Source organism: Macrotis lagotis, chromosome 3 (assembly GCF_037893015.1).
Source record: "Macrotis lagotis isolate mMagLag1 chromosome 3, bilby.v1.9.chrom.fasta, whole genome shotgun sequence".
Classification (NCBI taxonomy): Eukaryota; Metazoa; Chordata; class Mammalia; order Peramelemorphia; family Peramelidae; genus Macrotis; species Macrotis lagotis.
Genome location: NC_133660.1, coordinates 297,506,515 through 297,533,105, shown reverse-complemented (window position 1 = coordinate 297,533,105; position 26,591 = coordinate 297,506,515). Strand labels below are relative to the sequence as shown.

Sequence of the window (26,591 nt, the reverse complement as noted above, 5' to 3'; positions counted from 1 at the left end):
CTTGGGGAACAGTGAATTTTAGATAGTGATGTCTATTTCCTAAACTTCAATTTAAGTTTCCTTTCCTTTAAATGAAAAAAAAAAAGAAATTATTTCGTTGGTTTATTTGTCCTGTAGCATGTATAAAATTCTCTTTTTTATAAACTTGTTTTAATTTAACAATTAAAATAATTTATCAAATAAAAACTATCACTTTAATGATACGACATAAAATCACGGTATCATTGGCACCTTCTATGCAAATTACACTCAAAGAGTTTCCTATGTGTTTGGGGTATATAATGACTACTTTACAGAATCATAATGTCAATATAGATCATATTTGAGTTCTTATCTTTCTGGATAAAAGAGCCAGTTTTCCAACCACTATACGAATAGTAAAGAATATAGTGTTACTAATTATTATTTGGGATTACCTTTAAATGAAGTCAATCATGAAATCACTAATAATTTCCAAATTATGAAGGGAAAAAATTCACTACAAAATATAGATCTAGGGGACTTTTAAAAAATAATTATGCTGAAGTAAATATTATCTCCAAATCTATTTAATTGAGTTTTCCCAGAGATATATAAAATGAAACTAAAGATCAGTTTACATTTCTATCTCCTTTTTATATTAAAAATAATCATGTTCAAATAATCCAGCAAATATTACATATAATTGATAAGTTCCAAACAGCTGTTTATGCAAACCATTTCTAATAGATTTCCAGTCAACAAAACCCCAATAATAAAATACTATAATTGAAAGAGAACTTAATTGCTTATTGAATGGAAATTATTGCCATCAAGGTCTAACAAGTTCAGTTTTAAAGATATAATGTTTCTTTTAAATCAAATTTTCTTGCATTGTGGATCATTTAGTTTGAACAACTTGTCCATGAAAACACAAAAATTATCCTGTCCCATTAATTGAAAGAGGCATTTATAAAGAGAATGCTTATGTCATCATTATGGTATCCCAAGTTACAGATCCTGAAGAACCAAGCATTGCCATACCCTCAGGCAGTTATTCCCAAACTCTTTACTATTTCCTCTCAAAATAACATTGCATTCTTACCAATGATTTAGAACATCAAGCTTTTTGAGCTTTTTAATTTGGGCTATAGCTGTCAATATTTATTATATTATACATTTGATTTTGCATTCAGGGACATCGGGTGAAGTCTGTTTTTCAGAACTAATAATATAATGTTCTTTCTAATAGACCTTTCTGAGTCCTAGTAACATGAAAGTCCTTAATCCCCTTCCATCTATGTCCACAAAATATCCCCTTTATTTAATAGCCTCCTTGGTCTTCTGATCTGGGAGCAGTTGATTTCAATTCTGGAAAAGATCCTTTAACAACTTATGGAATTCAAAGGCATCTATCTTAGGTGGCAATGAATAGAATGTTGAGCTTCCACATCTGACTAGTTGTTTGAACCTGGGTAAAAGAGAGAGAGAGAGAGACAGAGACAGAGAGAGAGACATAGAGAGAGATAGAGAGAGAGTATGCGTATGTGTTATGTATATACACAAACACAGACACAGACACACACAAATATATACATATATACATATGTGTGTATATATATATATATATATATATATATATATATATATATATATATACCTCAGTTTCCTGACTTATAGAGTGAAATTAATAGCCCCTATCTCAGGAGTTTATTATGAAGGTCAAATAAATGCATTTAAATTGTTTGACAGATAATACTTTAAAAATAATACTTGTGCCTTTCCCAATGCAAGTGACTTACTTTAAGAAGGATAGACAGAGAAAATGTCAAGTCCGCAGTCAATTAGAGTTGATCTTTTAAAAGATTTGCAATCTTCTGATTTTTTAACTTGTTTCCCAATATCTGTCTTATCTGTCAAACTTTCAAGCATTCTCTACCCTTCTGAGAGTTCTACTCCAAAGGTGAAACTTATCATGCTTTTAAATCCTTCTCTGACCTTACTTCTCTAAAAGCACAATAGTCTCCACCTTCTTTGCATTACAACAAGGCTGATTGTTGAAGCACACATTATTTCTTCAATGTGTAGTACCTTGGAACATGCTTTCCATTTTATAAATATTTTTCCATGGTTTCCAATGAGGTGTTAAACTTATTAAATGAAAGAGCTGTGCCCTATAGATTTTAGTCTAACTTGAATGCAGTAGTTGCTCAATCATTGTTTCTAGATCCAATTTTAGTTCATTATCTTGATAATAGAATTTGAGAGACACCAGTCAGTAAGGTGAAGTGAATGCTCATTGACTTTAGACATAAGACTGTTTTTTTTGTGCCTTATTATCTAAATGAGTGAGAACAACTCATTTAGTCTCTACCAGCTTCATCTTAGGTAAGATGAGGTAGTCGGAAAAGAAGTCCTTTAAGGTCCCCTCTGTCTGTGAAAAACTGGCCCTGTGATTAAAAACCATTCTATTCAAAATTATCTTATTTTATACCTGAAATTGCACTATTAGTAATTGCATTTGGCTTAATTTTGCCCGTTTTTACCTCTAGAATATTAAAATGAGGTTCTCATTTGGATAAACAAATTGGCTGCCAAATCTCACTGGGAGATGAGGCACTAAGTAGGTAGCTTCTAATAGGCAGTAATTTGGAAGGTGAGAATAATTTCTGTTTGAGAGAAACCATTAGCATAACATGTCAGGGAAATGACCTAGGAAGGTATCATGGCAGGAATGTCTCCTACTCAACTTAGCTTCTCCATTCCAACTCCCCCCCACCTTCTTTCTTTAGTCTCTTAAAAGAAAAATTCTATATTCAGAGTTTTGCCTGATTAAAGAGGCAAAACTCATGGAAAATAATTAAAACAAGTTATTTTAAAGTTACCAAAGTAAAAACACATTGGCAGGGTGATCACTGAAGATCAGCACAGTTTTTAAAAATGGAGAAAGCTTTTATTGACATTTTCATCATAAGAGAAAGACAATTAAAATAGAATGCATTTCCAAATGGAGATGGGCCAATGAATCTTACCTCTGCCCTAAGTTTTGTGAATGGATCACAATTAAGTTGAGGAGACAGAGTAGTGACCATGCCTCAGAGTTGTTATCAGATTCTTCATGTACTCAATTTGAGGAGAAGGAATTAGTCCTAAGGAAATATAATTAATAAGCATATGGGCTTCGGCAGGACACCCCCCCCCTTTTGCACCTACTTGCAAGCTGACTGTATAAAGGCAAATTAAAGCAAAGTCAAAATATGGTGTCACTTCAACATGATTCTGCATTAGTGTCTGATGTTAGAGAACTATGTTCTTATGCTTGCCCACTGTCTGTCTCAATCCACTTCCATGTTCCCTTCATTGTGTCTGGAAAACTGACCTGATCCATGGATCAGTAGTCTTAAGTTCTAATGTTTTCTCTGAAACAATCTGTGAAACAAAGATTAATTTATTAACATGTTTGTGCCATAATTTCCTCATTAGTGAAATACAGGGATGGGGGGGAGGAAGGAATCTCTATCCTGATGCCCTTGGATCAAATAAACCATACACAGATATTTTTTCAAAAATATTACATGCAAATTTTTATATTCATTTTTATCAAAAATATATTTGTTCGCAATTCTCAGCTATTCCATCTTCTGAAATGTGACAAAAATTTTAGTTTTATGGCTTTAAGATATCTGTGAATAAATTTGGAAATAGATTTTTAAGAGAAATTGTTACATCTGAGATTTAGGTAGTTGATCACTTAGAATTCAATTGTGTTAGAAAAATCATAAAAATTAAATTGGAAAATAATTCGGAATGTCATAATCTTCACCAGGAATCTATATATTTAATGAGAGAAGTGTAGCTAAGTTTTAATAGTAAAGTTTCTTTTTACTACTCCATTAATTTGAATTTATACACTTTTCTTTGGAATTAAAAAGATAAGATTGATTTCAATAACTTCTCAGTTATTAAGTATCATCTTTAGTCAATAGCATTATCAATGCAATAACCCCAAACATGATTAAATGATTTTCTACATTTCAAAAAGCTTTGTAGACACATTAGAGTATATGGTAGTGATTCAGATTTGAAATCTGATAGAACAACTTGTGCAAGGAAAATCTTTTTAATTTTTTTTCAAATTAAGGAGACTCAAGACAAGGTGATTTAAAAATGCTTTTCTTCTCTTCTCTGAATTTTAAACCCTTGGGAGAATAGCAGAATTTAGATATGCTGTAGATATAATAGTTCTGATTATAAAACAGCAAAATGTAGCATGCTTACCTTTCCTAGGTGAGAGGAAATAATCATATTTCCATTGTCAACATGGTTGACGCAAAAAAATCAAAGTGAATAGATAAATGTGTTTATAATAACTACTGTAGAATAACTTGACCTTGAAAATAATGTCAGCCTCTGTCTATAGTACCTTTTTAAAACCCACTAGAATTCAATGTATACAAATAATCCCTGGCTGTTCTGATCTGAAAGAACAGTTTTCATCAAAGTCACTTTTCGATATAATGAGAAAATGGTTTCTCTGTTTCCAAGAGCAAATTCAGGATTCAAAGATCATATCTTTCAGTAGTCATTTAGAGTCCTGTGATTCACTAGAGATATCATTAAAGGTCTGGGAATAGAATCAGAAGACCTCGGTTCCTTGATGTGTCTCTACTGAATATTACCTCTGTGAATATTGGAAATTCTTATTTTACATCTGGGTCTGGATGCTTCAGTAATATGAGGCTATTTATGCTTGCCCTTCCTGTATCATGAAATCATTAGGAAAAAATCTGAGTAACAGATAAAGGGTTTGGTAGCATATTATCAATGTCCAGGAGAGACAAAGAGGATTTTGAGTAGAACTTCTGGGAATATAAATAAGTAAGAAGGATTAAGTAGTTTCAAAAGCAATTAATAAGCATATGGAGTCAAAAATAAGAAAAATGATTTTGTGCTTGTTTTTTATAAATATAATTATTCATTTATTTTCCAACTACATCTAAATTATTCATTTATTTTCCAACTACATGAAAAGATAGTTTTCAATAACCATCTTAGGGAATGTTTAGAGTTCCACATTTTCCCTTCTTCTTCCCCTCCCCCCCAGAAAGAGTATAATCTAATATAGGTTATACATATATATAATTATGGTAAAATTTGTCTATTAATCATATTGTAAAAGAGTAATCAGATAAAAAAGAAAAAACATGAGAAATTAAAACATAAAATATAAAGGAAATATAAAAATATAAAAAAAATTAAAATTGCTTTTCTTTCATCTGCAGTCAGACTCCATAGTTCCTTCTCCGGATGTCAATGGTATCTTCCATCACAAGTCTTAGAATTGACTTTGAATATTGTACTACTGAGAAGAGAAAGTTTATTATAGTTCATCATCATACAGTGCTGTTAATGTGTACAATGTTCTGATTCTGCTCACTTCATTCAGCATCAGTCCTTGTAAGTCTTTTTTTTTTTTTTAGGTTTTTGGCAAGGCAAATGGGGTTAAGTGGCTTGCCCAAGGCCACACAGCTAGGTAATTATTAGGTGTCTGAGATCGGATTTGAACCCAGGTACTCCTGACTCCAAGGCTGGTGCTATATCCACTATGCCACCTAGACACCCCAGTCCTTTTAAGTCTTTCCGGACTTTTCTGATGTCTGACTCCTGATGATTTCTTACAGAAAAAAATTGTACTCCAACACATTCATATACTAAAATTTGTTCAACCACTCCTCAATTGATGTACATCTCCTCAATTTTCAATTCTGTGATGTTACAAAAAGACATGCTACAAATATTTTTGTAACTGTGGGATTTTTACCCTTTTTATGATCTCCTAGTAGAGGTAATGCAAATTTTTTGCCTGTTGGGCATACATTCCAAATGGCTCTCCTGAAAGTTCACAACAATGCATTAGCATCCCAGTTTTCTTATATCATCTCCATCATTTTATCATTTTAAGCTTTTGCCATATTGACCAATCTTATGGGTGTGAGGTGGTTTAATTTGCATTTCTCTAATTAATAATAATTTAGATATTTTTCATTTGACTATAGATAGCTTTTTAATTTCGTCATCTGAGAACTGTGTGGTCACATCCATTGACTATTTATCAGTTAGAGAATGGCTTGAATTCTTATAATGATTTAATTATCTATATATTTTAGAAATGAGTGCTTTATCAGAATCACTGCCTGTAAACTTTTCCCCATCTTACTGAATTCCTTTTAATCTTCATTGAAATGGTTTTATTTGTATAAAATTTTCAAATTTGATATAATCTAAATTAATCTTGTTACATTTTATAATCTCCTCTGTCTCTTGTTTGGTTATAAACTAGCTTTTTCATAGTTCTGACAGATAAACTATTCTTTATTTTCCTAATTGTCTAATGGTATCACCTTTTTTGTCTAAATCCTGTATCCATTTTGACATTATCTTGGTATCAATGATAATTGTGGGTTTATATCGTGTTTTTGCAAAACTAATTTCCAGTTTCCTCAGCAATTTTTGTTAAAAATAGTTTTCTTATCGCAAATGCTACAGTATTTCAGTTTATCAAACAGAAGGTTACTAATGTCATTTATTACTTTATCTTTTGTACCTAATTAATTCACTGATATGCAAATCTATTTCTTAGTCAGATCAATACTTTTTTTTGACAGATGCTTAATAATATAATTTTAGCTCTTGTATAGCTAGTCCACCCTGCCTGCAATTTTTCCATTAATAAATTCAATATTCTTGAGATTTTGATCCTCCATATAAATTTTGTTATTATATATTTCTATCTCAATACAATAATTTTCTGACACTTTAATTGATAAGGCACTAAGTATTTTAATCTAGACAGAATCTCAATTTTTATTAAATTAACTTTACCTACCCATAAGCAAATGATTTTTGCACAGTTATATAGATCTGGTTTTGTGTGAAAATTATTTTATAATTATTTCCATTTAATTTCTGAGTTTGTCTTGGCAGGAGATTTTTAATATTTTGCATTGTTTTCAGTTACTTTAAATAGATTTTTTATTTCTATACCTTGCAACTGTGTTGTATTGTAATATATAGAGAAATGTTGATGATTTATATGGGTTTATTTTATATCCTGCAACTTTGTTAAAATTTCTAACTCTTTTTTTTAGGTTTTTGCAAGGCAAATTGGGGTTAAGTGGCTTGCCCAAGGCCACACAGCTAGGTAATTATTAAATGTCTGAGACCGGATTTTAACCCAGGTACTCCTAACTCCAAGGCCAGTGCTTTATACACTAAGCCACCTAGCTGCCCCTTCTAACTCTTTGAAGTAGTTTTTTTCAGTTGATTTCTAGGATTGCTTAAGTATATCATCATATCTTCGTCAAAGAATTGGTTTTCTTTTTTTCATTACCTATTCTAATTCTTCAATTCCATTGTCTTTTTTATTGTTAAAACTGTGATTTCTTATATAATATTTAGTTTTTAGGTTTTTGCAAGGTAAATGGGGTTAAGTGGCTTGCCCAAGGCCTCATAGCTAGGTAATTATTAAGTGTCTGAGACCAGATTTGAACCCAGGTACTCCTGACTCCAGGGCCGGTGCTTTATCCACTGCACCACCTGGCCGCCCCTTATAATATTGGATATAGTGGCGATAGCCAGACTTATTGTTTCACACCTTATCTTATTGGGAATGATTCGAGGTTTTCCCCATTAAATATAATGCTTGCTGATGGCTTTAGATAAATACTGTTTATCATTTTAAGTAAAACCCCATTTATTTCTATGTTCTCTAGTGTTCTTAATAAGAATGAGTGCTCTCTTTTGTCAAAAGGTTTTTTAGCATCTATTGAAATAATCATATGACTTTTGTTAGTTTATTAATTCATGATATTTTAGCTAATATTGAACCAAGCCTTCATTCCTCATATAAATCCTACCTGATTATGATAATTTTCCTGGTGATAATTGGCTGGAATCACTTTGGTATTATTTCTTTTAAATTTTTTTCATCAATATTCATTAGGGAGATTGAGCTATGTTATCTTATCTGTTTTGACTATTCTAGGTTTCAGTACCATGTTGTTGTCATAACAGGGACTTGACAGAACTCCTTCACTAATTTTGTTTTTTGGTTACAGTGAGTTTTTTGTGTAAAACATTTTTAATTTAATGTAATCAAAATTATCTAAATTATTTCTAATGATGTTCTCCGTTTCTTCCTTGCTCATTAATTGCTTCTTTTTCCATAGATCTGACAGATAAACTATACCTTGATCTTCTATTTTGCTTATAATATTGTCTTTTATGTCTAAATCTTGTGCCCATTTGATGTTATCTTCATAAATGGTGTGAGATGTTGGTCTAATCTGTTTCTGCCATTCTAACTTCCAGTTTTCTCAACAGTTTTTATTGAAGAGAGAGTTCTTATCCCAGAAGCTGGATTGTTTGGGTTTATCAAAGAGCAGATAACTAACAGATAACGTAAAGATAACTTACCTTTCTTGCTGTCTCTTTTGAACCTAATCTATTCCACTGATCTGCCACTCTTTTTCTTAGCCAATGCCAAATAGTTTTGATGAATGATGCTTTACAGTAGATCTGGTAAGGCTAAGCCATCTTCCTTTGAACTTTTTTTCATTAAATCCCTGGATATTCTGAACTTTTTACTTCTCCATATGAATTTAGTTACAACTTTTTCTAGCTCATTAAAATAATTTTTGGAAGTTTGGTTGGTAGGGCACAAAATAAATAGTTTAATTAAGGTAGAATTCTCATTTTTATTATATTAGCTCAACCTAGCCATGAGAAGTTGATATTTACCCAGTTAATTAAATCTGATTTTATTTATGTGAAAAGTGTTTTATAGCTGCTTTCATAGAGTTTCTGAGTCTGCTTTGGCAGATAGATTTCCAAGTATTTTATATTGTCTGAAGTTACTTTAAATGGAATTTCCCTTTCTAGCTCTTGCTTCTGTATCTCACTAGAAATATATAGAAATCCTGAGGATTTATGTGGGTTAATTTTATATTGTGTGACTGCTAAAGTTACTAAATGTTTCTAGTAGTTTTTAAATGATTTTTTAGGGTTCTCTAAGTTATACCATCTACAAAGAGTGAGAATTTTGTTTCTTCCTTCCCAGTTTTAATTCCTTCGATTTCTTTTTTTTTCTTCTTGCTGAAGCTAACATTTCTAATACATAGAGGTGATAACAGGCATCCTTTTTTCTACACCTAATCTTTTTGGGAATGCCTCTAGTTTATCCCCATTGCATATAATGCTTGTAGTTTGTTTCAGAAAGAAACTGCTTATCATTCTAAAGAACACTCCATTTATTCCTATGCTTTCTGGCTTTTTTTTTAAAGTAGGAATGGGTGCTGTATTTTGTCAAAGGCTTTTTCAGCATCTATTGAGATAATCATATGATTTCTGTTAGGTTTGTTATTGCTATAGTCAATTTTACAAAAGGTTTTCCTGATGTTGAACTAGTCCTACATTCGTGGGATAAATCCTGTTTGGTCATGGTGTATTATTCTAGTGATAGGTTGTTGTAATCACTTTGTTAAGTTTTATTTAAGAATTTTGCATCCATATTCATTAGAGAAATTGTCTGTAATTGTCTTCCTCTGTTTTGGATCTTCTTGGTTTAGGTATCAGCATCATAATGGTATCATAGAAGGAGTTAGGCAGAGTTCCATCTTTACCTATTTTTCCAAAGAGTTTATATGGAATTGGAACCAATTGTTCCTTAAATATTTAATAGAATTCACTTGTGAATCATCTGGCCCTAGAGATTTTTTTTACAGTGTTCATTGATATCTTGGCGAATTTCTTTTTCTGAGATAGCATAGTTTAGGTATTTCATTTCCTTCAGATTTAACCTGGGTAACATATTTTTATAAATAATTATCCATTTCACTTAGGTTTCAAATTTATTGGCATAGAATTGGGCAAAATAATTCCAAATTATTATTTGAATTTCCTCATCAGAAGGTGGTGACTTCAACTTTTTCAATTATGAAACTAGTAATTTGTTTTCTTTTTTAATCAATTAACCAATAGTTTATCAATTTTATTGTTTTTTTCATAAAACCAACTCTTGGTTTTATTGATTAATCAATAGATTTCTGGTGTTCAATTTTATCAATTTCTCCTTTTGTTTTTAGTATTTCTAATTTGCTATTTAATTGGAGGTTTGATTTGTTCTTTTTCAAAGATTTTTTTTGTGTTGTTGCATGTTTAGGTCATTGATTTCCTCTTTCTGTAAGTTATTCATGCGAGTATTTAAAGATATAATATAACCCATGACAACTGTTTGATGATATCCTATAAGTTTTGGTATATTGTCTGGTTATTGTCATTATCTTTGATGAAATCATTAATTCTATTTATAATTTCTTATTTGATCTATTCATTCTTTAAAATGAGGTTATTTAGTTTCCAATTAGTTTTAGGTCTATCTCTCCATGACCCATTATTACACATGATTTTTACTGCATTATCATCTGTAAAGAAGCTAGTCATTATTTTTGCCTTTCTTCATTTGGTTATAAGATTTTTATTCTCTAGTACATTGTCAATTTTGGGGCACGTGCCATGTACTGCAGGGGCAAAAAAGTATATTCCTTTCTATTCCCATTCAATTTTCTCCAAAAGTCTTTCATGTCTAGGTTTTCTAACATTCTATTTACCACCTTAACTTTCTTCTTGTCTATTGTTTGGTTAGATTTACCTAAATCTGAGAGAGAGGGAGATTGAGATCTCCCACCAGTAGAGTTTTGCTGTTTATGTCTTCCTGTAACTCATTTAGCTTCTCCTCTAAGAATTTGGTTGCTATAACACCTGGTGTTTATATATTAAGTATTGAAATTGCTTCATTATCTATGATATATTTTAAGAAGATAAAGTTTCTAGGGGTGGCTAGGTGGCACAGTGGATAAAGCACCAGCCTTGGAGTCAGTAATACCTGGGTTCAAATCCAGTCCCAGACCTTTAATAATTACCTAGCTGTGTGGCCTTGGGCAAGCCACTTAACCCCATTTGCCTTGCAAAAAGATTAAAAAAAAGAAGATATAGTTTCCTTTCTTATCTCTTTTAATGATAATCTATTTTTGCAACTGCTTTTTCTGAGATAAGGCTTGCTACCCTTGCTTTTTTCATTTCAGCTGAAGAACAATATATTTTGCTCCAACCTTTTACCTTTACTCTATCCGTATCTCTATGCTTCAAATGTATCTCTCTCTGCCTCTTGTAAGCAGCATATTGCAGGATTCTGGGGTTTAATCCATTCTGCTATTTGGTAACATTTTTTGGGAGAGTTCATCCCATTCACATTCAAAGTTATAATTATTGACACTTTCTTGCCCTCCATGATATCTTCCCTCTGTATTTCCCCCTTTTTTCACATTATCCATATTGCCCAGTATTTTACTACTGAATACCCCCTCCTTCAGTATGTTTGCCCTTTTTTATCCAACCCACCTCCCCTCTCCTTCCCCTTTCCCTTTGCCCCTTCTTCTTTTACTTCCTTTTGCTACTTCCCCTTATCCTTTCCCTGCTCTTTTCCCTTTTAATATTTGAATGCCAAGGTAAGCATCTTAATTTAACCGAGTATGTGTATGTTAATCCTTTTCTGAGACAAATTTGGTGAGAGTAAGATTCAAGTGTTTCTCATCTCCTCCCTACTTCCCCTCTATTGCAATAGTTCCTTTGTGCCTCTTCATGAAATGTGATTTGCCCCATTCAATCTGCTCCATCCTCCCATTTCTTTCTCTTTTTTGAATTTTTTTTTTGTAGGGCAATGGGGTTAAGTGCTTGCCCAAGGTCACACAGCTAGGCAATTATTAAGTATATGAGACTGGATTTGAACTCAGGTACTCCTGACACCAGGGCCAGAGCTCTATCTGCTGCGCCACGTAAGCACTCAATCATCCTCGCATTTCTTTACTATCCCCTCTTTTTTTTAGGTTTTTGTAACTAAGAAAATGGGGTTAAGTGGCTTGCACAAGGCTACACAGCTAGGTAATTAAGTGTCTGAGGCAGGATTTGATCTCAGGTACTCCTGACTCCAGGGCCAGTGCTCTATCCACTGCACAACCTAGCAGCCCCTTGTCCCTCCTTTTAAGGAAATATTGTTTTTAAATCATTTTATATGAGTTCCAGAGAAATCTTTAGTGTCCATTACTTCTGGCTAAGTACATTCTTTCTAATAGAGTTACAGTTCTCTAGAGTTATGAGAGTCTTTGTCACAGATGAGTATAAAGCCAGTTTCATCTTATTGGATATCAATTTAATTTTTATTTTTCCTTTTTTTTACCCCTTTTATGTGCCTCTTGTGTCTCCTGTTTGAGGTCCAAATTTTCTATTTATCTCTTGCATTTTCATCAGGAAATGATGGAAGTTTACTATTTCATTAAATTTCCACCTTTTTCCCTGGAAGAAAAGGCTCAGTTTTGCAGGATTGTGAATTCTTGGCTGCATTCCAAGCTCTCTTGATCTTTGGATTATAACAGTCCAGCTCCTTTGATCCCTTAATGTTGATGCAACCAGGTCCTTTGTAATCCTTACTGTGTCTCCTACGTATCTAAATTGTTTCTTTCTGGGTGCTTGCCGTATTTTCTTTTTAATCTGATAGTTCTGGAATTTGGCCACAATATTCCTTAGTGCTTTCATTTTGAGATCCCTTTCAGGAGGGGATCTATACATTCTTTCAATCACTATTTTGTCCTATGGTTCCATGATATCAGGGCAATTTTCCTTGAAAATATCATTATATATTGAGTCCAGGTTTTTTTAAATCCTTAATGTGTTTAGGAAGCCCAATGATTCTTAAGTTGTCTCTTCTGGATCTATTCTCTAGTTCAGTAGATTTTTTTCAATGTTTTTTGGTTTTGTTTAAGAGATATTTGTTGTCTCATGAAGTCATTAGTTTCTGCGGATTCTATTCTTTTTTTTTTTCAGAGAAGAATATTCTTCATTTACCTTTTTCAACTCCTTTTCCAATTGGTCATTTCTATTTCTAAACTCATTAAATATCTATCCTTTGCTGCACACTATGCTCAATTTTTCCCGAAACGTTGATCCTTAGTTATAGTCTGAGCTGCTTTGCACTCCAAAACATCAAGTCCTGAGGAATCCTGCCTTTGTTTCTTTGGCATCTGATTTGTCATTGTTCTGATAATTTTGTAATTTAGGTACAATATCTAGTTTGGGGATCCCTTTCAGAAGGTCATTGGTGGTTTCTTTCAGTGACTTTTACCCTCTGGTTCTATGACATCAGAGCAACAATCATTTCTTGAAAAATGATTTCCAGGCTCTTTTTTTGGAGAATGCCTTTCTGCTAACCCAACAATTGTTAAATTATCTTTACTCGAAATTTCATTTACAGTTTCTTCAATTACTTTTTTTCTGAAATTAGGTGATTTAAATATTTTATTGCCTCTTGTGTCAGATTTGTTGGCAAACAATGAGACAAAAGAGCTCCAATATTTGCTTTAATTTTTTCCTCATTTGTGCTAAGTTCACTCATTTCAGGCTTGATATGGACAAATATATACAGATATGTGTATATATTTTCTGTATAGGATAGATTTTTATAATAAAATATGTTTTCATTTTCTTTGTTTAATATATAAGTAATTATATATGCACATGCCTAAATTCATTTATTTTATGTGATTACCAAATTAATGTTCTCATTAATGTTGGCATATTTATAATAATTATTGGGAATAATTTCAAATGGCATCATTACCATTTCACAGGTAGATGGAACTTTTTTTCAGTTTTTTTTCAAGGCAATGAGGTTAAGTGACTTGTCCAAGGCCACATAGCTAGGTAATTATTGTGTCTGAGGCCAGATTTGAATTCAAGTACTCCCAACTCCAGGGCTGATGCTCAATACACTTTGCTACCTGGCTGCCCCTGGACCTTTTGACAGAGGTGATTCTTATCGTAATCATGATTTATATGAACAGTATGTATGACTGTCAAGTTTTGCTGTGTGTTGGATGACTCAAGCCACATAACTAATAATTTCTTCACTGGTATAATGATATCCTTATTATTTATCCTGTCTTTTGTGATTTAAGTTATGGGGACACAATGGTATAGAAAAGATAGAACAGTTTATTAGTATATTTTGATTATTTGTACTTGGGGAGCAATTATATAATGATAGCAGTTTGGAAGAATAAGTCCACAACTCTGAGGTAGGGCGGAGACATGAAAAGAAGGTTTTTGTATCTCCCTTTAGATTCAGAATATTGATATCTTATTATAGGACATAGAACCAATAGGCAAGACATTCTACCAAACAGCAAAATATTAGTGTACATTGGACATTCATTAAATTAATTCTTCCCATACATCTGTTCCACTGGGGAAGGAATATCACAGAAAAACTTGATTAAGCTTGTTAGAAAAACTTGGAAGAGAGAAAATTTCATATGTCAACTCTGCCTGGACTGGAATTGCTCAGCCAAGATTCAATCACCAATTGGCCATAATATTATATGGCCAAATGGATTGCAAAGAGTTCTAAAAATGGTCGCATAATAATCATAAGACATCTCTTCTAGGAGGAAGTACTTAGTACTCCAAGAATAAGACAGAAACCAAGTTGTATAGTACAGAGCCCTTGAAGAAATGAAAGCTAAGAAAATCCTAGAATGAATTCGTCTATGTCATTGAGAGTTTTTCTTGCTATTTGTTTTGTAGCTTCCAAAGGAAGAGATAATGAATTGAGGATGTGTGAGACAGGTGCTTGCTCTTGGCCTCATTTACATTCTCTGTTATTAACTAGTTTAGATTAAATGATAATTTATATTCAACTTTTTAATACTCTATTGTATTTACCTAAGAACAATTTAATTAAACACTATTAATTTCCCACTATAACATTAACATTTATAATATACATAATAATGATAATAATGTCTTAATAATAAACTACCTGCGTAATTATATTCTCCAGTGCAAGAGTTCATAGAAAAGTAAGTTTCTATATCATAGTGGCATAGGAATAGTTTCTCTATTTTTACATGTGAATTTGATTTAGGATAAGAAAATGTAATTCATATAACAAACAACAAGAAGAATAATAGAAAAAACAACAAATTTAAATGTCCCTATAACATATTCCCCCCGGGACCTTTATGTCTCATCTCCAAATAAAATGAGAATAAGAACATCATTCATAACTTCATCGTAATCATCATTGCCATCATTATAAATATCATCATTAATCATCTTTAACATAGTGTTAAAGTGTATTCTTGAAACTTGCAGAAGATTAACTAGAATGTTCAAAATTTTATTCAGTTTTTAAAAGTTAATTTATATAACTCTTCAATATATAATCAAATATTCAAGGACATGATAGTAATTTATCTCAGACCATTACTTCATAGGATTTATTTAAAAAGTTGGAATAATATAATGAATAATGATCATGGCTTGTTAAGTGGAATAACTCTTCCTATCTTGATTATATTTTTCTAATCAACAATGTAATCAACCATGATTACAAAATACCAATCAAAAAGCAAGTTGCCTGTTTCCTGATAGATAGAATGAACATACAATATAAAATGATATAAAATGATAAATATGATCATATGTGTGCATATATGCTCATTATATATGTATATACATATATATATATATATACACACATATCAAGGTGTTTTTTTTAAATTTTAATAGTGGGCAGCTAGGTGGCACAGTGAATAGAGCACCAGCCCTGGAGGTAGGAGTACCTGAGTTCAAATCCGGCCTCAGACATTTAATAATTACCTAGCTGTTTGGCCATGTGCAAGCCACTTAACCCCATTGCCTTGGAAAAAAACCTAAAAAAAATTTTTTAAGTGACTGCAAAAATAATAGAAATGTTTTTATAAAGCCCTATTTATATTAAACTAGATTATCTGGAATAGTCTAAATATTTCAAATTTCCATGTACCTACACATATCCATTCATAACCAAAAGTGAGAAGGTATATTATTTGACTATGTATACTGGTTAAAAAGTGCTTTCCCCAATAGAATTTGATAATTTATTGAAACAATATAAAGTTGGAGGTATTCTCAATGTATCACATTGCTTATACCAAAATCTCTTATTCATCAAAAAAGGTTTATCATTTTGTAATTATATCTGACTTTCAGGATACTTCTAGCTCAACATTTCTAGGATTATATAATTCCATAAAACTTAGGTTGCATTAACTTCTGAAGAAAATAAATTTGAATATGTGAAAGTGTATGTGAAGAATATTTGCTCTATGACATTTGTATCTTCATTATACGATCTAATAATCACCGTTAATATAACAGGAAAATATCTTCCAGATCATTTAACTGAATCCCTGATGAGTTCAAGGAATCTGAGGCACAAAGTGACAAAAATCAATGAATTTTAACTGATCTGCAACTCAGTATACTTTCCATTTTAAAACAACAATTCTCTCTAATTAGAAAGGGAGTTTCCATTCTATGATTTTTAATATACTCATTTTAAAATATATCATAAATTTTTGACATAGTAAATGACAGCAGATGCTTAAGAAATGCTTACTATTTCATAGAATTGAGAATTTTTGAATACAGATGAGCAAATAACAAACAGCAAACTTTTATTTCCAAAACCATAATTAATTGTTTTAAATCATAGCATTGACTATTCCATTTTCATAAAGTATTTTCAAAACTGATTTCTTCTTATATGAATTCTTTCACTCTAGAAAGACTCCATTCATTGTAAAATTTTCTCTAGTCATAGGAAATCAATTCAACTGATCTTCGAATTTCTGTAACACATAATTTTCACCATAATCTGGTGTTTAGCATGTGACACCAAGCTAGGAGAGTGTTAAAAGTCTCTCCTAAGATCACACCACCTTTGAAGAACTGAAAATTTACAGGTCCCCTTAAGTATCTCTGAAAATAGCTGCACAAAACCCCAGAAGCTTGGGACAGTGAGCACTTCACCATGAATGCAGAATACTTCCTTAAGAAAGAGTAAAACTCATGCCATAAACTTGGGAAGGGATCAAATCATCAATGAAAAAATGATCATAGAATGTTATTATGATCAAAACACACACTCATAAAAATTAACAAAGTCAAGGCTTCATCATCCCAATTCCCACCCCCCAAAAGCAAACAAAAAACAAAACTAAGAATTGATCTTGGGTCATGGAAGAACTCAAAAAAAGATTTTGAACATCAAGTAAGGGAGGTAGAGGAAAAATGATAGTGATGTGGGATAATTATGAAAACTAAGATACCAAAAATATTGAAGAAAATATTATCTTAAAAACCAGACTGGGCAAATAAGAAACAGAGGAGCAAAAATATAATGAGTAAAAGAATGCCTTAAAAAGCAGAATTGGACAAGTGGGAAAGGAGATATAAATGCTCACTGAAGAAAATAATTGTTTTAAATATATGATTGAGCAAAAGATATCTGATGATTTGTGAGCAATGAAGAAAGAATAAAACAAAACCAACAGGCTGAAAACCTAGAATAAAATGTGAATTATCTCAATGGAAAAACAATTGATCTGAAAAATAGGCTGAGGAGAGACAATTTAAACATTGTACTACCTGAAAGCCATGATTAAAAAGAAAACCTAGACATTATCTTTTAAGAAATTATCAAGGGACGCTGCTCTGATATTCTAGAAAGAGTGGGTAAAATAAAAATGGAAAGAATCCACCAATAATCTCCTAGAAGAGATCCCAACTTCACAGCTCTAAGAAGCTCCTAGGTCAAGGAAAAATTATTGCAAGCAGCTAGAATGAAACCATTCAATTATCATGGCACCACAGTAATTATAACACAAGCTTCAGGAAATCATGCATTAAAAAATTATAATATTTGGGATATTTTATTCTGGGAGGTAAAAGAGCTTGGATTACAACAAAGAATCCAAAACCCAGAAAAACTGAGCATATTATTTGGGGAGAAAAGATGAGATAGGAGGCTTTCAAACCTTCCTGATGAAAATGTCAGAGCTGAAAAGAAAATGTTAACTTCAAGTATGACACTCAAGTGAAGAATAAAAAGGTAAACAGAAAAGGCAAATTATAAAAGACTTAATGAAGTTCAACTACTTCTATTCATGCATGGGAAGATGATACTGATAACTCATGAACTTTTTCATTTATTAGGGCAGTTAGGAGTATATAAGGACAATGTACATGTGGGAGTTGAATATGAAGAGATAATGTATTAAAAAGATGAGTCAATGCCTGAGAGAAGGATGTAGTGGTAGAAAGGGAAATACCTAGGGAGAATGGAGTAAACTATTTCATATGAAAAAGGCAAGAAAAATCGAGTTGGAGAGGGGAGATGTGAGTGGGAGTGAGTGATTTCTCATTGAAATTAGCTCAGATTTCATATACAATCATATATATATATATATATATATATATATATCATATTGGGTATATAAATTTGGGTATATAAATTGGATATATAATTGGGTATATATACATTAATCTTACCCTAGAAGATAGTAGGAAGGGGAGGATATGGAGAGGAGGGAAGGAGATGATAGAAGGGAAAGTAAATTTTAGAAGGCAATAGTCAAAGTACAAAACACTTTTTAGAAGTGTCAATGTGAAAGGAGAGAGCAAATAAAATAAATTGGGGAGGAGGGAATAGGATGAAGGAAAATATTAACTGTGAGGAAATTCATATTGAAACAAGTTTCTCTGGTCTTTATCAGAGAGCTGAGAAGACTGAGAACTGAGAAAAATTCATAAAAAATAAGAGTCATTGCCAATCAAGAAATGAAAGATCTGAACAGTTTTCAGATATAAAATTATCAGTTTTATTTATGGTCACATTAAAAATGTCTTAACTCTATTAATTGGAAAATCATAAATTAGAACAATTCTAAGGTTTCATTTTTACTTATTGGATTGGTTAATGGGCCAGAAAAAATGACAAATATTGCAGGAGATTGACTGAAAATAAATCTTTAATATAGAGTAGTGGAGTAGTAATTCAACAATTCTTTAGAGCACTTTTGGAGCTATATACCAATAATTATAAAATCATTCCTACCCTTTGACCTAGCAATGCCACTACTAGGTCTGTAAGAAATCATAAGCACATCAATTTCAGAAAAAAACTGAACTTATATGAACAGATGCTGAGTGAAGTGAGCAGAACTAGAACACTGAACTCATTAAAAGAAACACAGAAGAGATGAAAAAAGGGAAAGAAAACAACCTATATTTATGGGGATATTTAAAGTACTTCTGTTCTGGTGGCAAGTAATTGGAAATTGAGAGGATGCCCATGATTTAGGGATTGGTTAAAACAAATTGTGTTATGTGAATATGAAGGAATGCTATTCTGTTATAAAAGATAATGAACAGGGTGCTTACAGTAAATCCTGGAAAAACTCCCTGAGCAGATAGATGCAAAGGGAAATGTACTATAAACAAAGTAACAGCAGTATTGTAGGATGTGGTTGACTTAGCTTTTCTTAGCACTGCTATGACGCAAGACAATTCTGAAGGACTTATGATAAAGAATGCTATTTAGCTCCACAGACAGAGCTGATGGTGTCTGAATACAGATTGAAACATACATTTTTCTTTTATTTTTGGAAAGAATTTTTTGGGAGGGAATCTACGTTTACTTTCACAACATGACTATCATAGAAATGCTTTGCATGAATACAAATTTTTTAACCTTTATCAAATAACTTGCTTTCTCAGGGAAGGGTAGTGTTGTGGAAAGGAGGGAGAGAATTTGGAACTCAAAGTTTTAAAAATGAATAAACTTGTTTTTTACATGTAACTTGGAAAAAATATTACAAAAATGAATAGAAAAGAGCAAGATTATATGATATAAGAAATTAATGAAAGATCAAAAATATTACACACATTTCATAATTTCAATTAAATATAACTTTTCACTTTAGGCATATCACCAATTATAGGCTTCTCCACTCACTTTGTTCTGCACAGTAATCTTAGATAAATATAGGGGACTGCTAGATGGTATAGGGGATAGGGCACTAGTCCTCAAGTCAGTAGGACTTGAGTTAAAATCCAACCTCAGACACTTGATAATTACCAGCTATGTGACCTTTGTCATGTCACTTAATTCCATTACTCCACAACAAAACAGAGAGACAGATAGATAGATAGATAGATACAGAGAGAGAGAGAGAGAGAGAGAGAGAGAGAGAGAGAGAGAGAGATCCAAGATAAATTTAGCTCTTCATTCCATCATTGGCTCATAATCTAAACCCCTCTTTCAACAAATGCCACCAACTTTCATGTAGTATTTGAAGAATATGATAGTTTATTGGGCTGAAAGGATCACTGACCTCAATCATTTATCCTTAATGTTAATACTTAATTCAAAAACATATAATGCATTATGTGAAAAATGCTTCCAATTATACACTTCTTACTTCGCATCTTTGAAAAATGAGCAGCAATATCTGGCCTTATTTTATCCTATCAAATAACATAGAGATGAAAATTATTTGAAAAGTGAAAAGTGTAAAATTGCTATTATTCTAAACTAATACTTGCTTTCAAGCCTCATATTTTGCACTCTCTCTATGGATGCTCGGAATATTTATTGACATTCATGAAATTTAAACTCACTTTTCAACTATAGAAAAGTTAAATGTATTAAATTGTATTCTAGGTACATTCTCATTCTCATATTCTACATATCAAGGATTCTTCTATCACAAACAATATCTTATATGATATAATTTCCCTTAAATTCAATCATTTTTTCTTATTCTAAAATTACTTTTAAATTATTTTCTAAGTTCTAATAAATAATTATGAATTAAATTTAAGACTGAAGTACTTTACAACTCAAATGGCCAAGTGATATTTGAAGACACAACAAGAAATAGAGAAGGTTCATGTTCATTCCATCAGTGCAACAATCAAGGATAATTTTGGGGTATCTGCAATGGAGAATACCATCTGTATCCAGAGAAAGAATTGTAGAATTTGAACAGAGATCAAAGACTATCATCTTTAATATATGTATATATATATATATATATATATATATATATACATACATTTAGGATTTTTCGCAAGGCATATGGGGTTAAGTGGCTTGCCTAAGGCCACATAGCTAGAAAATTATTAAGTGTCAGAGGCTGGAGTTGAACTCAGGTACTCCAGACTCCAGGACCAGTGTTGTATGCACTGTGCCACCTAGCTGCCCCTTTAATATTTTTTAAAATTATATTATTATGTAATTTTGTTATCTCTCATTTTTTTCCTTAAGGATATGATTTCTCTCTCAATACATTCAATTTAGATCAATATATACCATAGAAACAATTTAATGGCTAATAGACTACCTTCTATGGGAGATGGGTGAGGAAAGCAAAATTAGGGGGAAAATTGTAAAATTCAAAAATAAATAAATTAATCAAAGCAAAAGAAAAGAAATAGAGATGTTTCTATAAGCATTTTTAGCATCACTATTTTTTCTTTTCAAAAAATATTTTCTGTTTAATTTCTGATTACATGTAAATATAATTTTCAGCACTCATTTTCGTCTTCACCCTGTCCCAGGGTCCTTCTCAGCAAGCAATCTGAAACAGTTATATATTTGCAAACAAGTAAAATTCATTTTCATATTATTCATGTTGTGAAAGAAAGATCAAAACAAAAGTAAACAATTAGAAGTAAACAACAAAAACAAAAAACATAAGAAAGGGAAAATAGCATGCTTTAATTTACTTTCAAACTCAAAAGTTCTTACTCTGACTGTGGATGACATTCTACATCTTAAGGCTTTTGAAATTGTCTTTGATTATTTTATTGCTGAGAAGAGATAAGTGTAATATGGTTGAACATCACACATTGTTTCCTTTAATGGGTTCAATGTTCTAGTTCTGCTCATTCCACTCAGCATCTGTTCATATAAGTTTAGTTTTTTTTCTGAAATTGATGTGCTTATCATTTCTTACAGAACGATAGTATTCTATCCCATTCATACATCACAATTTGTTCTGCCATTCTGCAATTGATGGGCATCATTCCAGTTTTTAAACCTTTGTTAATGCAAAAAGAAGTATAAATATACGTGTATCTTCCCCTTTTTATGATCTCTTTGGTACATACTTACATGTTTATATGCATATGTTTATGACTTTGTTCATGCATGTATGCATGTATTAGCATTACCTAATAGTTGTTTTGTGGATGATAGCAATGTTTGTTAATAGCAATTCACAAAAGTCATCTGAAGATAGACTATATAAATGTACAAAGGAGTTAAACATGACATCATTTTATGGCATTTGTGCTGAACAAAACTCTGAAACTGAAAGAGGTTAAGAAATAGTTTGTCAGCTCTGAAGAGAGGAAAGATGCAAAGAGTTGTTATGTCTTCTAAAATCTGTGGGTCAACTAAAAACAACCTGGGTTGACCTAGAGTAAGACTTTTGATTGGATTTAGGATTCTTTTCTCTAATCACCAACTCCCTTTAAGAAACTTTGTGTTCAATATAATAAACAAGTCATTATCTGAGTTAAAGATTACATAGCCACATGAAGCTAATTTTCAAGATTATTCATGTCTAAGACACTTACACTTATAATCAGAATAGATTAAAATAGAGGAAAACAGAGATGCTAAGAAAGAGAGTTAAGAACAAAGCACATTTCAATTATGGTGGCATCTCAGAAGGGGTAGAAAAGCTATTTGAGGAAAGTCCTGGCTCTGAGAATACCATGTAAAAATAAAAAAATATATTTTTTATCTTTAGATAATATATCTTGACACTTCAGTTTTACATAGCATATAAATATCATTGAATCTGATTCTGAAATATTAAGATAATTGCATTTGTTCATAAAATTAGTTCATATTATTATAGTTAATTTGGAATATTGTTCAAAATTCACTAAATTTGGTCCTTGGTGATGCATAAACATAATAAATATTTGGCTAAAAGATAAAATTTATTATTAAGATTTGATATTATTACATAGAAGTAATGAATATTTCAGTTAAGGATAAGGAAATATTCTGAAAGAAAATTTCTATAGAAGCTGAAACTGTAAGATAAAAAATGGTGAAATGAAGTTTTATTTTTTCAATTATATAAATATTCATTTACATAAAATTTTCCTCAATGCAGCAATGACATCCTTATTCCTTAGGCCATATATCAAAGGGTTAAACATTGGAGTCACAATGGTATAGAATAGTGAGAGCACCTTGTCTATTCCTGGGGCGTATGCAGACTTAGGTCTTAAATATGTTATGGTAGCAGAACCAAAGAATAAGACCACAACGATGAGATGGGATGAGCATGTAGAAAAGGCTTTGGATCTCCCCATGCCCACTGGAAGATTCAGAATGGTGGTAATAATATTAGCATAGGACCAAATTATCAAGAGAAAAGGTGCCATTACGAACAGTACAGCCACAACATAGACAAATAATTCATTTATAGAGGTCTCCCCACAGGTCAACTTCAGTAATGGAAGAATGTCACAGAAAAGATGATTGAGTTTGTTAGAACCACAGAAGGGCAGAGAGAAAATCTGACAAGTCTGTCCTATCACAACTAACATTGTACTGATCCATGAGCCAATGACCAGTTGGATGCACACCTTGTAGTTCATAATCACAGAGTAGTAGAGAGGCTTACAAATAGCCACATAGCGGTCATATGCCATGGCAGCCAGGAGCAAACACTCAGTGCCTCCTAAAGTAAGTAGTAAGCAAAGTTGTAGAGCACAGTTTAAGAAAGAAATATTTATTTTCTTGGTCCAAAGACTCATCATGATTCTTGGGAGAGTAACTGATGTGTAGCATATTTCCAAAAAAGAAAGATTCCCAAGGAAAAAGTACATGGGTGTTTGAAGACTTGAATCAATCTTAGTTATTAGGATGATGAGGCCATTTCCTAACAAAATACTAATGTACATGATTAAGAAAATTCCAAAGAGAATTCCTTGGTGTTTGTGTAAGTCAGAAAACCCCAGAAGAATAAATTCCACCAAAATTGTAAGATTTCTTCCTACCATTTGTTTAAACCATTATAGTCTAAATATGGAAATATTGACTATAGGGCAGATGCATATTACTTCTCATTTGCTCCTCTGTTTCTTATCTCTGTAAAATAAAGATTAGATATTAAATGATCTATAAATTATCTTCCAACTCTCACATACCAAGTTTTAACCTTTTTTCCAATGTAAAAATATAAGATCATTTTCAACTCTGCTATTTTATCTTTATTTACAGGGTATAAGACACCTTTTTAGATAATTTATTAGTTTTCACATTTCAAAATACATCAATGCTTGACATACTGAACCCTATGCTCCTTGCTCTTTTCAAAGTGGAAAGTTTTGCATGTGATATTATTCAATCTCTATCGATTAATATCTATTCAAGTGTTAGCATTCTATCTTTTCTTATTTGAACTCATTGCCATCACAAAATGCCATTATATCAGAGTTCTACAACATGCAGAATTAAATACAGATGCTAAATATAAAATTCAAAAAAAAGGTCAAACTGATTATAAATTATATAAACAAGAATTACTTTCAAAATAAAATTGCTATGTTTGCTTGGTCAGATCAATTTTAATAAAATACATTAATTCTGTTCAAAATCTGATTATATGTGTGTTTGTTTTGTACATATGTGTAAATTTAATTGATATTTAAATTTTGGTTATTTCAGTTTATATTTGCATGTAATAATGGCAAGGGACTACAGCCAAATGACAATATGGAATGAAAATTTGAATTTTTTTACAATTTGGCTGGATACATTACTTTCAGGGATGAATATTTATATGAATATCTAGATCCCTTCTTGGGAACTGGGATTGCTTCTTTTCTTTACCTCCTATAATTAGAATAGTGCATAGAAGATGGTACGTTCTTAAGTATTGATAGATTGAAATCATTAAGACCCTGCTGTATGTGTGTGTGTGTGGGGAACTATTCTAATGGTTAAAAATATAAAGATAAAAATAAAAAAAGAAACCTCTCCCTTAAAGAAACATATATTCTAATGAACCATATGATATCTCTGTGTATCTCTGTCTATTTTGTCTACTTTGTCTCTCTCTGTGTCTGCCTCACTCAGTGTCTATATCTGTTTTTGTCTATGTCTGTCTCCCTCAGTCTCTCTCACACAGTCTCTTCTGCGTGTGTGTGTATGTATATAATATGCAGAATATATTACAGCATGTGGGTATGTCTGTACACATGTATTTGTGTATAGATATGTATATATATATATATATATATATATGTATATATATATATTTATATATACTTGCTTCTCCCAACCTACATATATGTGTGCATAATGTAGGTCTGTATGTGTGCACATGAGTCTATATCTATAGAAATATTAGAGAGAAAGAGGAATTTGCATTTGTCTACATATACATATGTGCAAACACACATATATACATTCACTGAGTTAATTAATGAAAAATGCTAGCACTGGAATCAGAAGGATCTGGATTCACATCCAGCCTCAAACACTTACTAGTTGTATGAGCTTGGGCAAGTCTCTAAACCTAGTTTGCTTCAATTTCTCACCTGTAAAATCACCTAGAGAAGTAAATGGAAATCATTTTAGTACTTTTGCCAAGAAACATCTCAAATGGCATCATGAAGAGTCAGCCAATATTGAAATGGATGATGAATAGCATTTAGGCATATTTTTCCATAAATTGCATGTATTTATAATGTGTATGTGTTCGTATATTTCTCTATAAAGTTTGAAGAAAGAATTAAATCTGGGATAACATTACAATCATTATCATTATAAACAATGTTCTATTTTTTTCAATTAATTTTTATAAAGAGGGAATCATCACTTATTTCATGTCTTCAGTCTGTTGCATAAATTTAGAACATATTCCATAAATATGTATTAGAAAATGAAGTAGAGATTAGAATACAGTTTTAAAGTAAACAGGAATGACTTTGTATTCCACTTCTGTATTTCTAGGTCTAAATAAAATTGTATCTTTTTAAATCCATTGTAGATATTCTTTTTTTTAAACTATTTTTTGCATATCGAGAGGGATGAAATATTTATTTGGAAGGTCCTTTCTAGTGATTAATTTTTACGGCTTTTATCATCCACTTTCTCAAAGGAGATCTCCAAAATTTTATCATGAACATTATGAGTTTAAACTTTTCACAGGAAACTTTAACGATGGTATTTACATTATCTTGTCTATGAATTATAATGGACACTGTAAACTTTTCTCTAAAATTAATAATAAATGAATAAAAAATTAGTGGATGAGAATTTGTTACTGGCAAAAATTATTCTACCCTCAACAAAATTTTATTCTTAGAATAGCATTGTAGTGGTAACAATAAGATTGGGATTATTTTGCCAAACATTGCCATAAAGCATTTTAATACCATAGATTGTGGGTCTAATTCTAATATGAAAATTTTAAGATATTAATTGTAAAATTTTATGATTGGAAAAAGAAACTTCATATCCAAATGAAATAGTTGCATCATTAACTTCACCTTAAAACATGATAATAATTTGCAATCCTTTTGGCTAGTAAATTTGTATCATTACTTATATCATTCAAACATGCTTTCAAATTTAATGAAATTTCTGAGTATATACTGAT

The 26,591-nt window shown here is 31.5% G+C and overlaps 1 protein-coding gene across 1 annotated transcript; it reads right to left on the bottom strand.

Annotated features, from left to right (window-relative positions):
• Window positions 1-23,061: 23,061 nt before the first annotated feature.
• Window positions 23,062-23,985, bottom strand: LOC141516874 (olfactory receptor 10AG1-like). Its single transcript, XM_074227835.1, has one exon. The coding sequence runs from the start codon at window positions 23,983-23,985 to the stop codon at window positions 23,062-23,064; it is 924 nt and encodes a 307-aa protein (XP_074083936.1).
• Window positions 23,986-26,591: the final 2,606 nt, after the last annotated feature.

Coding starts and splice junctions, on each gene's coding strand:
- LOC141516874 (XM_074227835.1), bottom strand. CDS start 23,985: ATGGTAGGAAGAAATCTTACAATTTTGGTGGAATTTATTCTTCTGGGG.